Below are 14,903 nucleotides of genomic sequence, written 5' to 3' on the forward strand. Positions count from 1 at the left end.
TAGCTCACTGCGGCCTTGAACTCCTGGGCTCAAGCGACCCTCCCACCTCAGCCTTTCAAGTAGCTGGGACTACAGGCACACGCCACCATGCCCAGCTAATTTTGGTATTTTTTGGTAGAGGTGGGGTTTTGCTATGTTGCCCAGGCTGGTCTCAAGCCCCTGGCCTCAAACAATCCTCCCATCTTGGCCTCCACAAGTGTGGGGATTACAGGCATGAGCCACCGCACCCTGCCTGTTCTTGTTTTTTTATACACAGTGAGGGCCAAACCAGACATGCCTTTGGGGCCCAGCCTGTGACCTCTGAACCACATAACCCTGCCCTTCTCCCTTCTGCAGCTTCACCCCAAACCGCAGAGCTCCAGCCCCTACCCTTCGCACAGCCGCTGTCCTCTCCCTGCAGAGCCTCTACAGGTGCTGTTCCCTGCCTGCACTCTCCCCAGCCTCTGTGCCCCTCTGGGTTCTCACCATTTCTGCAAGTCTCAGCTTCACAGTCATTTCTCAGAATTGTCCTCTGACCCTGCACACCTCAGTAAATAGAGCTCAGGCCTCTTGACCCAGTCCAGGGCTCCTCCTCTCCCAACTCCTTTATAAACTCACCACTCCTGCCCCCAGGCCTTCCCATGGCTGCTGCAGAATCAACTAATGTTCATTCAGATGGTCAGCCAATCAAGGAAGCTGGCGCTTGCTGAATAACTTCTCTTTATCAGGCTCTGTTCTAGGCACTGGGAAACTATAAACAACAAAGATAGATTCTCATCCTCATTGACCACATGAGGAGTCAGAGAATATAAATAGATACATGATTACAGCCAGTAACAAAGGCCATGCAGACCTGGGCAACATAGTGAAACCTCATCTGTACTAAAAATAAAAATAAAAAAATTAGCTGGGCATGGTGGTGTGTGCCTGTAGTCCTAGCTACTCAGGAGACCAAGGCAAGAGGATCGCTTGAGCCTGGGAGGTTGAGGCTGCAATGAGCTATGATACCACCACTGCACTCCAGCCTGGGTGACAGGAGGATTCTATCTCAAAACAAGAAGGAAAAAAGGCTATGCAGAGAATATGGAATGGGCTAATTAGACTAGGGGTCAGGGTCTCCATCTCTCTCTTCTGTTTCGAATTACTTTCTCTGTACACTAGCAGGCTTGCTATAGGGATTAAAGCTCCTTGCTCCAAGCGGGGGCACACAGAACTGTTCCATAAACAATGGCTCCTGTTATCATTTTCCCCCCACATCCTGCCATCTGTCATTCACAGCCACCTCCAGAGGGGCAAAAGGCAGGTGTCCCTGGAGGGAGAGGAAAGACTAAGGTGACCTCATCAGTCAGCCTAGCCTTCTCTCTTAGTACCTGAGAACTGATAGCCGGGGAAAGGAAGGGACTATATCTTCTTTGGCCCCCACTCTCCCAGCATGGTGCTACGCCCTTTACAGATGTGCTCTCACTGACACAGGCAGCATGCCATGGGGTGGATGCTACTACAATCTCCATTCTGCAGATGGAGAAACTGAGGCCCAGAGAGTCCCTAGAAGCTGGGGGGCAAAGCTGAGAGATGAGAACATAGAGGATCTTGGCTCTGAAGCCCATGTTCTTCCTGGAGCCCAGCAAGCTCCTAGAATCACCACAGCCGCAGATGGTAGCAATAACAAAACAGAACTACAAAACACTGAAGGCAGCATAGGTGCCCATCAATTGAGGATTAGTTACATAAACGATGGAATATTCATTCCATAGAATCCTATGCTGCTGCTTGAAAAAAGTCAAGTAGATAAATGCTTTTCATACTCCTGTACTGTTTAAATGGGGCTTTATTTTAAAACCATAAACTTGCAGCCAGGTGCGGTGGTTCACACCTGTAATCCCAACGCTTTGGGAGGCCGAGGTGGGCAGATCACTTGAGGTCAGGAGTTTGAGACCAGCCTGGCCAACATGGCAAAACCCTGTCTCTACTAAAAATACAAAAAGTAGCCGGGCATTGTAGCCCATGCCTGTAATCCCAGCTACTCAGGAGGCTGAGGCATAAGAATCACTTGCACCTGGGAGGCAGAGGCTGCAGTGAGCCAAGATCGTACCATTGCACTCCAGCCTGGGCAAGAGTGAGACTGTCTCAAAAAAGAAAAAGTAAAAACAAACAAACCATAAACTTGCATTATATCTAAAATTATTTTAAAGTGGATATGAGGCCTGGCGCAGTGGCTCATGACTGTAATCCCAGCACTTTGGGAGGCTGATGTGAGTGGATCACCTGAGGTCAGGAGTTTGAGACCAGCCTGACTAACATGGTGAAACCCGGTCTCTACCAAAGAAAAATAATAATAATACAAAAGTTAGCCAGGCATGATGGCATGCGCCTGTAGTCCCGGCTACTCGGGGGGCTGAGGCATAAGAATCGCTTGAACCTGGGAGGCAGAGGTTGCAGTGAGTGGAGATCGCACCACTGCACTCCAGCCTGGGCAACAGAGCGAGACCCTGTCTAAAAATAAAATAAAATTAAAAATAAATAAATAAAGTGGATATGACACTCAATTCACAGGTGTGCAAGAAACAGCACCATTCATTTGCTTTATATCAACATTTTCTCTCCCTTTTTTTGGAAACAGTCTCACTGTGACGCCCAGGCTAGAGTGCAGTGGCACAATCTTGGCCCACTGCAGCTTCGACCTCCTGGGCTCAAAGGACCCTCCCACCTCAGCCTCCCAAGTAGCTGGGACTACAGATGCATGCCACTACACTTGGCTAATTTTTTTGTGTTTAATAGAGATGAAGTCTCGCTATGTTGCCCAGACTGGTCTCAAGCTCTTGGGCTCAACTGATCCTCCTGCCCCTGCCTCCCAAAGTGCTGGCATTACTGGCGTGAGCCACTGCACCTGGCCCATTTGCTTTGCATCAACTTTCTATCCAAATTTTCCATCCCACCATGCTGGTGGGAAATTCAACCTCAGCCCATTCATCATTCTCTCTGACACACACACATCCCTCACTAGGACAGAGCAGAAGTCCTGGGGTCACCTGTGGGAAGAACCCAGCACCATTGGACACCAATCCACACTGGTTACTGCCAAAATACCCACTGTCCCAGCCCACCAGGGCGCACTGCAGGGCTGGGCTGGAGACTATGCTTCTCTCTCTCAAGGTCTCCAGCTGTGCTTCACTCTCTCCTCTCCCTCCAGGAAGCCCCTGTGCAGCCTCCATCACTGCCCCGTCCCTCACTACCCAGGAGCTCCTCAGTGAACCCAGGCTTTTGGAAACCAAAGTCAGGAGAGGAGTTATATTTTGCAGGTAACTCTCTCCTGCTTGCTGCGCCCCCACAAACTTCCTCCAAAAGGGGGAAGAAGGCCCAAAACCTTCAAAAAACTATCTTGTCATAATTTATCCTACTGGTAAACACATATGTATATTATACAAACATATATAATACATGTTTATAAATATACACATTGATATGGGGAGGTTGTGCACACAGAGTACACTATTGGCAGCCAATGTCCCTGAGTAATGGAGACAGGTTTCTCCTGTTTGTTATTTTTATTTTCACTAAAATGAATGACCATCTCACAAGTCATATCAGTTAGCAACACATTCAGTTGCAAGGAATGTAATACTCAACTAACAGGGCTTACATGTATTGGAGTTTGTTTTCCTCCTCACATAACAGGCATCTGGAGTCAAGGACAGCAGAGATGATGTAATGACTTAAAGATGCATCAAAGACCCAGAGTCTTCCTTTTTTTTTTCGAGACAGGATCTGGCTCTGTTGCCCAGGCTGGAGTGCAGTGGCACAATCACAGCTCACTGCAGCCTCGACCTGCCAGGCTCAAGCGATCCTCCCACCTCAGCCTCCTAAGTAGTTGGAACTACAGGCACATGCCACCACGCCTGGCTAATTTTTTTTTTTTTTTTTTGAGACAGAGTCTCACTCTGTCACCCAGGCTAGAGTGCAGTGGCACAATCTCGGCTCACTGCAAGTTCCGCCTCCCAGGTTCACGCCATTCTCCTGCCTCAGCCTCCCAAGAAGCTGGGACTACAGGCGCCCGCCACCATGCCCAGCTAATATTTTGTATTTTTAGTAGAGACGGGGTTTCACCATGTTAGCCAGGATGGTCTCGATCTCCTGACCTCGTGATCCGCCCGCCTCGGCCTCCCAAAGTGCTGGGATTACAAGTGTTTTGTTTCTTTTTTGTTTGTTTGTTTGTTTGTTTGTTTTTGAGATGGAGTCTTGCTCTGTCGCCAGGCTGGAGTGCAGTAGCACAATCTCGGATCATTACAAACTCCGCCTCCTGGTTTCAAGCGATTTTCCTACCTCAGCCTCCTGAGTAGCTGGGATTACAGGTGCGCATGACCACAGCCAGCTAATTTTTGTATTTTTAGTAGAGATGGGGTTTCACCATGTTGGTCAGGCTGGTTTCAAACTCCTGACCTCGTGATCCACCCACCTCGGCCTCCCAAAGTGCTGGGATTACAGGCGTGAGCCACCGCGCCCAGCCTAAATTTTTAATTTTTTGTAGAGATGGGGGTCTCACTGTTGTCCAGGCTGGTCTTGAATTCCTGAACTCCTGAACTCAAGTGATCCTCCTGCCTCTGCCCCCAAAGTGTTGGGGTTACAGTCATGGGGTTACAGGGGAAGGAGGTTCAGGCTGCTCTGAAGGTTACAGGCATGAGTCACCGCGCCCAGCCAACTTCCTATTTTTCCGAACACCATCTTCTCTAGGTTGGTTTCTCATCCTCAGACTTGTTGCCTCATTGTCCCAAGACAGCTGCTGCAGCCCCAGGCACTGTGGTTGTGTCCAAAGAGGAGACGGAAGAAGCGGTGCTGTGTAATATGAAAGCAAAAACTTCTGGAAATATCCATGAACATTTCCACTTAGATCTAATTAGCCTGAAGGCTTCTAACTCTGAGGGAAGCTGCAAAGTGACCACCTGGCTTTTCCAGCCTCAGTGATGGAGGCAGAAAAGGGCACGGGGGTTGGGAATGGCAGGCTCCTCGCATGCACCACACTGCCTCTGTTCCTGACATGATCTATAAGCTTTGCACTCACTCTGCCCAGATACTTATTCCACAGCCTGGGTCCAAAGATGCGCCAGGACTGGTATTTCTGCAGTGACAGCAGCCCAGTCCCAGGGACTGCGGCACAGTGTCCAGGGGCACAGCATGGGCCCTCAGGGCTGAGGGCAGCGTTTTCTCCATTACCAGTCCAACAGGGAAGTCCAATGTGTCAGGGGCTGGCAGACAAAAAGAGTGGGATCCTACGGGCCTCTCCCACCTATTGACAAAGGAGGGGAGGTGACCAAGGAGAGTAAAGGAAAGAGAAGTGACAGAGAGGATGATGGAGAAGAGGAGGTGACTGAGAAAGAGAAGGTGATGGAGAACAGGAGGCGGAGGAAAGATGAGGGTGAGGGAGGAGAAGGGAAGACAGGAGGATATATGGAAACCACAATGCTAGGCAGCAGGAGACAAGGGAGCACCCAGCAGACAGGCTAAGTGGACGTCCTGGGTCCTGGGTGGGCAGCTGGTCAGGCCTGACATTGACCAGCAGGTTCATGAGCATAGCCAATGCCTGGAGGGAAGAACAGGGGCTGAGGAGACACAGGGGGAAGCCCTACCTGTGGGATTAGAGGTGGCTTCCCAAAGGTGGTGACCTCCACACTGGGGACCTGCAGCTCCCTAGCCAGGCATTCCAGCTCCTCAGCCTGGCCCCTGACCCTTCCCAGCCAGTCCCGCTCCAGCCCAGCCCAGCAAAGAACTCGTGCTCAGTACATTTGTTGAATGAATAATTTAAAACCTATAGAGCAACAAGGCTACAAAAGCTGGACAAAATTGCCCACTTAGGCTGGGCGCGGTGGCTCATGCCTGTAATCCTAGCACTCTGGGAGGCCGAGGCAGGTGCATCTCCTGAGGTCAAGAGTTTGAGACCAGCCTGGCCAACATGGTGAACCCCTGTCTCTACTAAAAATACCAAAAAAACAACAAAAAAAATATATAGCTGGGTGTGGAGGTGCATCCCTGTAATCCCAGCTACCCAGGAGGCTGAGGCAGGAGAATCACTGAAACCTGGGAGGCTGAGGTTGCAGTGAGCTGAGATCGTGCCACTGCACTCCAGCCTGGGTGACAGAGTGAGACTCAGTCTCAAAAAAAGAAAAAAAAATTGCCCACTTGCACAAATGCAAAGAAAATGTTATCAAGAGCACAACATGGGCTTTTTCTCCCAAGGGTGAAATAAGAAAAGCAGCAAAATCTGTGGTTAGGGGAAGGAGGTTCAGGCTGCTCTGAAGACAGGGTTCTCAGATGAAAGGCACCAGGGACAAGAGCATCTGCAAGATCCATCCCAGCGGCGAGAGAAGCCCTCCTCGGCCCCTGCCCCAGCAGGCCCCGACTCCCTCTGCCCTGAGCCTTGGCACCTGCCCCCAGCTGCTGCACTCCCCTCTATCTCATCTAGGGAAACCTTTCTAAAATGGCAATCTTAAAATGACATGCCCCTGCTGTGTTCGAAATCATGTAGGGCCTTTCCGTGGTCAGCCCACACCTTCACTTCTCCCCTGCTCTAAAACCCTCCATGGTTCCCCACTACCAGCAAGATTAGGTCTGGTCTCCCCACCATGACTCTCAAGGGCCTGTGTGATTTGGTCTGGCCCATGTCTCCAAGCTCATACTAACCTCGCCACCCCACCCCTCTCTGTGCCCTGGCCATCTTGGCTTCTCCCTGGTCCTTGAACCCCACACCCTCCAGCTCCTGTGTTGTCCCCCCGCCTTCAGCGCTGTGGCTCCTCTTGGCCCAGCTGACTCCTACACATCCTCCAGAGGCCTGTCCTACCTCCTCGGTGACCCCACAGGTCCCTGTGCAGCCCCGCCAGTCACTCACCCCAGAACCCAGGAGAGCCTTAGAGACAGGCTGTGTCCCCAGCACCCATCCCCAGCACCTTCATACCTATTTTTTATCCCCACAAATGGAAAGGATGAATGGCCTACAGTCCATCATCGTAACAAGACCAGGCCTTGGGGCCCTAGCCAGAAGCCTGTCAGTCTCCCTCACATCTCTCTGCCCTTGTGAGATGGGGGCTGATGTTATTTCTCAAGAACTTGCTGTGCCAGGCAGGTTGCATGGGCTGCTTCCTCTGATCCTCACAACGGCCTAGGAGGGGGTGGCATTGTTCCCATTGAATGAATGAGGAACCAGGGCCCAGAGAAGACAAGGACCCATCCGATGCCGGACAGCAGCCCCACGGCTTCCGTGGTACAGAGGGATCTGGGCCAGCCTGGCTGACTCAAGAGCACATGCTCCTCCCCACAGCACCCTGAGGCCTGGGGCTTGACTGGTCAGGGCAGGTACCAAGGGTGGTAACAATTCCAGGCAGGTCAGAAGTGGGTGGGACCTTGAGACAGGCCCTGGTGAGAGGGGACCTGAAGACCACCTTCTGGTCCCGTCATCTCCCCCTCCTCCCCACCGTGACTCTCTCTCACTGCCCTCCCTCGGATGGTCGGATGGTCGGGCAGCCTTCTGCTGGCCCCACTGCCTCTAGGGTCTCCTTTTCTGACCACCAAACACACCCCACTTTCCCAAAACCCTGGTCTTCCCCTCCTTCCTCATTGGCCCCCTCCCCTCAGGTGCTCCATGACCCAGAAGACAGAGCCCAGGCCATTCTGTCTGCCTTTGAGGCTCCTCCTGGTCTGGCCCTGATGTCCCAGACTCCTCAGCCCTAACATTCTATTCCCAAACCCCACACTGGCCCCCATGCAGTGGGGCTCCGTGCTGAGGGTGAGGGGCACAGAACATGGTACACGCACTGGCTTGTTTATTAGAAAAAGTCTTAGAGACTCAGTAAGGCACGAAGTCCAGGAAGGGGGCAGGGTCCCCTGGGGGATGTGACCAGGAACACCAGGGCCTCAGTGCCAGATGCCCCACTGTGGTGGGAGTTCCCCGCTCTCTCCAGCAGCCCCACTCCCTTGGAGCCTGAGGACAAGGGAGCCCTTTCATCCGAGATGCTGAGTATGGGCAACAGGGAGGAGGGGAAGGAAGAGGCAGCTCCACTGTGTGGGTGTGGCGGGGGGATGGGGCTCTGCAGGAGCCTGATGCTCCTCGGACCCTGAAGGCACTAAGACTAGAGGGCCCGGCTCAGGGGCAGGTCCTGGAGCTGGGGCAGGGGTGGGGGCTCAGCCTGGCTGATTGGTGTGGGGAGGGGGCAGGTTGGCTGTCACTGAGCCGAGAGGCACCAAGTGGCAGGAGGCACCAGGTGGCAGGCTGTGAGGCTGCCTCAGCTGAAGTCGCGGTTGCGCAGGAGGAGTGGGGCTACGAGGGTCCACAGGTAGAGGAGCAGCCCTGCCCAGCTGGCACAGATCTTCACCCACACGGCGGTCCACGTGCTGATCATCTTCCGGGTCTCGCCGGGTCTGGAACACACCATCTTCCCCATGAGCCCGGTGCCCAGTCTGGTGACTTCCATCTTGGCCCCTGGCCTTATGACCCAGTTGTGACCCCTGACTTCAACTCTGGCTCTTACCCTGTAACTCCAGTCCGTCTCTGACATTTTTAACACCCGGCCTTGTGACCGTGGACATAGCTCCTGACCTCGATTCCCATCTTGAGCCCAGTGTTAGTCCATGAGGTCGTGACCTGACTCCTGGTCTCCAACCTAGTGATCCTAATTCTGGGACCTCAATCCTAGCCTCTGAACGTGGGACCCTGGAGCTCCTGACCTTAGTCCTGACTGCTACCCTTGATTCTGACCTTTGATCCTGTAACTTAGGGGTGGCCCCTGACCTTATTACTGTCATTTAGCTCCTTGACCTTGCCACTTCAGTCTTGGCTTTATGGCCTTCTACTCTCAATTTTAACTTTAACCAAATGACCAAATTTGTGACACTAAATGACCACAATCTCAGCCCCAGACCTCATGACTTCTATCCTTGACCTTGTAACTTTGGTTCTGAACTCCTCACCCTGATCCTAACCCTCCAACCATGAAGCCCAAATCTGACCCCATGACCCCTGATTTGTAAACACCGCCTGCCCTGTATAGGCCCAGCCCCAGCTGCTGTGCCTTCCCCGGTTCAGCCTCCTAGTGAAGGTGCGGGAGCTGAGCAGATGAAGGCACTGGTGGGGAAACTGTAGCAGGGTGGGCAGGCTCTATGGAGGGTCCTTGATACACACCCCCACTCCCAAGCCTTAAACAGACATCAGGAAAACCCAGTGAGGGGCCGCAGGAGAGATGTGTGGACCTGCACTCTGCACCCCCGGGCTCTGTCCATGCCCCACCGGCTACGCACTTGTACCAGTTGGTGAGCGTCATCATGACGTGCAGTGAGGCCAGCACCAGGCAGAAGTGGAAGAAGGAGTAGCTGTAGGTGACGCCGTCCTGCTCGTTGTCAAAGGCCCGGCCCTCACAGGCCGCCACCTGCTGCTGCTGCTGCTGTGTGGCGTCTAGCATAGGTGGGCACTTCTCGGTCTGCATCAGGCTGTTCACCTGCCGGTGGTCTGAGGAGCGCAGACTGCAGGGGAGGGAGGAAAGTGGGCAAATACATAGCCCCAGCATTGGTCATAACACTGGACACAAATGGTCCCAGAGCCTCAGAGGCCAGTAACCCGGTTACTGGGCCTGGGAGTTAACAAACTGCTTTGCCTCTCAACTCTACCCCTACCCCCACTCCCATTTTCTGTGTGACCTTGAGCAAAACACTTAACCTCTCTGAGCCTCTGATTCCTTGTCTGTAAAATAAGAGCTAATCGTACCTCCTCTAGAGGGCTGCTGGGGGGACTAGATGGAATAATGATGTAAGGTCTCTAGCATAGTGCTTGGCACAGAATATAAATTCAATCAACAGTCACTATTGTTAGGATCGTTCCTTTGCCATTTCCATAAACACGTATCAAGTACCTAATACTATAAAGCACCATACCAGGTACTACATCCGTTAAGAATGTTAATAATTAATCATGCTCATTTGCCATTAATTTTAAGTTTCCATTTTATTAGTGTCAGGTGGTTTTACCAATGGCCTCCCTTTCCTTCATGCTTACACTAAAAAAAGAACAACAGTAATGATTGTATGTCATGCTTTTCTGTGATGAGCCTTGATGTTTTTAACAGAATTTGATAGTTTGAGACATAAAAATTTTTGAAAAACCAACTCGCGTTTCCAAACAAAAGTGAAAAGAAGGAGAGCTGGATTCCAGCCCCGCCACCCCAGCAAATTGAGAAATCACCCCTTGCTGTGAGTCGGTGGGTCCCTATCCACCCTCTCCACCCTCTCCACTCTCTCCACCCTCTCCACCCGCTCCACCCTCTCCACCCTCTCCACCCTCTCCACCCTGTCCACTGTAACCACTCTATCCACCCTATTCACCCTAACCACCCTATCCACCCTATCTACCAAATACCGTATGGGTATCATGCATGGGAGCCCAGATTGGGTGGTCCCGGCCCTCATGGGTTGCATATGCTTCTTTGCTGCCTGTGCTGTAAGAACCATGCTAAGAACAGACCTGTGCCCCTGGGTGCTCAGCAGTGCATGTGCCAGGGAGCTGTGGGTGTGGAAGCAGCAGGAAAAACAGCTGTGCCAGGTCGGGGAGGGGAAGGGACAGAGAACCAGGAGCAGGGAAAGAGTTCCAAGCTCCTCGGCCGCCAGCCACCTGTGCTCAAGGCCTCCTCCCTGGCTCTCAGTTTCCCTATCTGTAAAATGAAGGTAATCAGGCCAGGAGCGGTGCACTCCTGTAATCCAAACACTTTGGCAGGCTGAGGTAGGAGGATTGCTTGGGCCAGGAGTTCAAGGTCATCCTGGGCAACATAGTGTCTCTACAAAAAAAAAAAAATGTTTTTTTAAGTAGCCAGGGATGCTGGTATGCACCTGTAGTCTCAGTGACTCAGGAGGCTGAGGTGGGAGGATCACTTGAGCCCAGGAGTTTAAGGCTACAGTGAGCTGTGATTGTGCCATTGCACTCCAGCCTGGGTGACAGAGGAAGACCCTGTCTCAAAAAAGAAAAGGGAGAGGAGCGGGGAGGGGAAGGGAGGGGACGGGAGAGGAGAGGACACAGAGGTAATTCAAGCCTTTCCAGCTTGAAAAGGAATCAAATGTGACAAAGAAGACAGATGTTTATGAACTGTACAGAACTGACTTGGAGAACATGTTTTGAAAAAGGCCAAAACAGAAGAAAATGTGAAAAAGCCTTAAAATGTTCTAGCCCAGGGGCCTGGAGGCAGGGGTGCTGTTGGAACTGGGGTGGATGGATGGGGGAGATCAGAGGAGCAGAGCCAAGATTCCCTCTAGAGTTAAGGGCAGATGGAAAGTGGTGCTTGGAGAAATGCAGGGCCACAGGGAGGCAAACTCAGGGTCTGCCTGATCCGGTGTAAACAATAATTAAACCTAATCTTATGATCTAGTGACTCATAAGAACAGCCACCACCCACGGCTACCTAGTTGTGCAAATGTTCACAATATTATGTTCATACTAATATACAAATGTTTACAATATTATGCAAATGTTCACAATAATATGCAACACTTAATTTGGCAAACTCCCAGGCTCAAGCGATCCTCCCACCTCAGCCTCCTCAGTCACTGGGACTAGAAGGTGCACACCACCATGCCTGACTAATTACAAAACCTTTTTTTTTTTTAGAGACACCATGTTGCCCAGGCTGGCCTTGAACTCCTGGGACCAAGCAATCCTCCTGCTTCAGTCTGGCAAAGTGTTTGGATTACAAATAACTTACTACTTGCCAAGTTCCTTTCTGAGTGTTTTTGTTTTGTTTTGTTAATTTTTAAAAAGAGACAGGGTCTTACTATGTTGCCCAGGCTGGTCTCAATCTCCTGGGCCCAAGAGATCCTCCCACCTTGGCCTCCCAAAGTGCTGGGGATTACAGGTGTGAGCCACCACACCTGGCCCCTTTCTAAGTGTTTTACACATACTGATTCATCTATAGCCCTTCAACAATCCAGTGAGGAAGGTACTATTTTTATCTCTATTTTACAGACAAGGAAATGGAGGCCTAGAGAGGTTAAGTGACTTGCCCAGGATCACATAGCTAGTAAGTGGCAATGCCAGGCTCAAATGCAGGCAGTCTGGCTGCAGAGTCCACACGGATAAGCACCTACTAAGATGCCCCTTTGAAAAGAGCCGCGATGTGACCTTCAGCATGAGCTGCCTTCTCGCAGGGGAGAGTGTGGCGTCACAGCCACACCCACTACAATGGAGGTTGTCATCCTCTTCTTACTGAGGAGGAAACAGGAGCTCAGAAAGGTTAAGCCACTTACTCCAAGCCACACAGCAGGCGAGAAACAGACCCTGGACCCACTGACCCCAGTCCATGCTCTTTCCCTGACCCCACAGCTGTCTGCACCCAACTGAACTGGCCCAGTATGCAGGAAAGGGCCGTGAGCCAGGAGGCAAGGTCACGCCTGCCTCTGTTGCCCACTCATGCCATGCCCTCTGAGGGACTCAGTTTCCCCTCCCGCACAATGCAAGAGCTGGACACATTGAAGGTGAAAAGCGCGTTCCAGCTTGGTATCCTGGCTCCCACACCCTCCCCTCCCTCTGGCTCAGGGCCCCTAATCATGATCCTTCCCCAGAATCCAGACCTGGCCATACCTGATGAAGAGGGTGCACAGGAGAAAGATGATGAGGCCCACAATGCTCGGGGCATCCCACCACTGGGTCTCATAGCCCTCGGGGCCTGCCACGACCGTCTCGTTGCCCAGCTGGGTTGGCAAGTGGGGGTTGCATTTCTGTTCTGCAGATGGGAGCACAATCACCCTCAGCCCATGCAGGCCAGGCCTAGGTAGCCAAGCGGCCCTGAGGATGGCTAGAGAGCCACCCCTAACAGACAGATACACAGCCAACCACTCAAGTCCCAGCAACAGAGCGCTCAGCAGTCACAAGGGCAGAGAGACAACTCAGGAACAGACGGGGCCCTCCCATCTCATGGGAGGACTGAGTCTCAGAATGGGCTGGAGCAGGGGTGTCCCTGTCACCTGTGAGGCTCCCCAGCCCCACAGTAGACTGATACTGACCCAGGAACGAGGCCAGGCCTCCTTGAGCCTGGCCCATACTTACCAGGGACACTGGATAGGGCTGACCAGGTGACAAACATGGTGTAGAGGGTGATGACTGAGGCCTGCAGCAGACCCGAGTTGGGCTGGGCGTCCTGGCAAGAGCCATTCACTGGTAAGACCCCTGCCAGACCAGAGACACCCCACCCCACCCAGCCCACTCACACCAGCCAAGGGACCTCAGAAACTCCCACCCACCTAGGATACCCCATCACACCCCACTTAGGGAAAACACCAACCAGGCCACCTACCACCCACCTCACTAACCAAAGGCTGATTCCTAATTCTTCTTTCTCTTAACACCCCTCAGATTACTTGCCCTCCTCCCCTGCTGAAACCCCCATCTCATCACACTGAATTCCTTCATCTCCACCTGGCCCGCTGACCCCTCCTCCCTGCTCTCTGTCTGGAGAGCCTGCCCAGCCTTTCCCACAGCAAGGCCTTTGCCCTCACTGTGCCCTCCCTCTGACATGTTCCTTCCCAGCATCTCCGCACAGGCAGCCCCTCTTCAGTATTCAGACAGGACTCCCGCGGGAGCCCTAGGAACCTGACTACGGCAGCCCTGCGCCTGCCAGCCACCTACCTTTCAGCCCACACTCTCTCTCATGTTCCACATTGCACATATTACCCAAAATCTCCTCATTGGGCCTAGTCCCCTGTTGCCTGTCCTTCCCCACCCCTCACCACACATGCACGTAAAAACATGAACCTAAACTCTGTGATTAAGAGCACAGGCAGCTAGGCATGGCGGCTGATGCCTGTAATCCCAGCGCTTTGGGAGGCTGAGGCGGGCAGATGGTTTGAAGTCAGAAGTTCAAGACCAGCCTGGCCAACATGGCAAGACCCTGTCTCTACTAAAAATACAAAAATTAGCTGGGTGTGGTGGTGGGTGCCTGTAATCCCAGCTACTCGGGAGGCTGAGGCAGGAGAATTGCTTGAACCTGGGAGGTGAAGGTTGGTTGCAGTAAGCCGAGGTCACACCACTGCACTCCAGCCTAAGTGACAGAGTAAGATTCTGTCTCAAAAAAACAAAAACAAAAAAAATTTTAGGCTGGGTGTGGTGGCTCATGCCTGTAATTCCAGCACTTCGGGAGCCTGAGGTGAGCAGATCACTGGTTACTTGGGAGGCTGAAGCACAAGAATCGCTTGAACCCAGGAGGCAGAGCTTGCAGTGAGCCGAGATTACACCACTGCACTCCAGCCTGGGCAACAGAGCCAGACCCTGTCTCATAAAAAAAAAAAAAAAGAAAAGAAAAGAAAGAAAGAAAAAAGAAAACCAGAGCACAGACTCTGGAGCCAGCCTGCTTGGGTTTGAATCCCAGCTCCCCATGTGACCTTGGCTAGGCCTCTTCTCTAAGCCTTCGTTTCCTCATCTATGAAGTGAGGATGAGGATGGTGTGAGGATCAAATAACATGTCTGAGGCCACTAACTACTGGCTATCATCATTACTCCTCCTCCCCTTCCTCACAGCCATATCCCCAACATCTAGAAGAGGGCTTGGTACACAGGAAGTGCTCAAGAGGTATTTGCTGGATAAATACTGATTGCTGTGTGACCTGGGACACAGACATCACCTTCTCTGGGCTTCAACTTTTCTTACTGGGATATGAGGCTCTGACCAGAAGGCAGGTTCCCAGCCTTTCTGCTAAAGACCCCTGAAGACTACCTAAGCCCCCTGAAGCCGCTGGTATGCTGAGATCTCAAACCGCAAAGCACCACTGGACTCACAAGGGGCTCCAGCGGTACTTTCTGAAGAACACGCAGTTCCTCTGGGAGCTCCTGCCCATTATTCCAGATGGTCTTGATTGGAGATGTGAAACTGCACCTTCCTACACTACTTCCAGAGGTGTCTAGGAATCACCAC

General features: G+C 52.3%; 1 protein-coding gene across 4 annotated transcripts in view; it reads right to left on the reverse strand.

Annotated features, from left to right (window-relative positions):
* Positions 1-7,767: 7,767 nt before the first annotated feature.
* The window catches only part of SERINC2 (serine incorporator 2), a 31,723-nt gene continuing 24,587 nt past the window's right edge, over positions 7,768-14,903 (reverse strand). For all 4 annotated transcript variants that reach the window (XM_054465440.2, XM_063666633.1, XM_054465432.2 and 1 more), the window contains 4 exons: positions 13,043-13,133; positions 12,578-12,719; positions 9,259-9,480; positions 7,768-8,382 (listed from right to left, as the gene is read on the reverse strand). In XM_054465440.2, coding sequence (XP_054321415.1) covers positions 8,247-8,382; positions 9,259-9,480; positions 12,578-12,719; positions 13,043-13,133 — 591 coding nt within the window. In that variant the 3' untranslated portion in view covers positions 7,768-8,246. The remainder of the gene's footprint in view (positions 8,383-9,258; positions 9,481-12,577; positions 12,720-13,042; positions 13,134-14,903) is intronic.

This window comes from Pongo pygmaeus, chromosome 1 (assembly GCF_028885625.2).
Source record: "Pongo pygmaeus isolate AG05252 chromosome 1, NHGRI_mPonPyg2-v2.0_pri, whole genome shotgun sequence".
In the NCBI taxonomy this organism is placed as follows: Eukaryota; Metazoa; Chordata; class Mammalia; order Primates; family Hominidae; genus Pongo; species Pongo pygmaeus.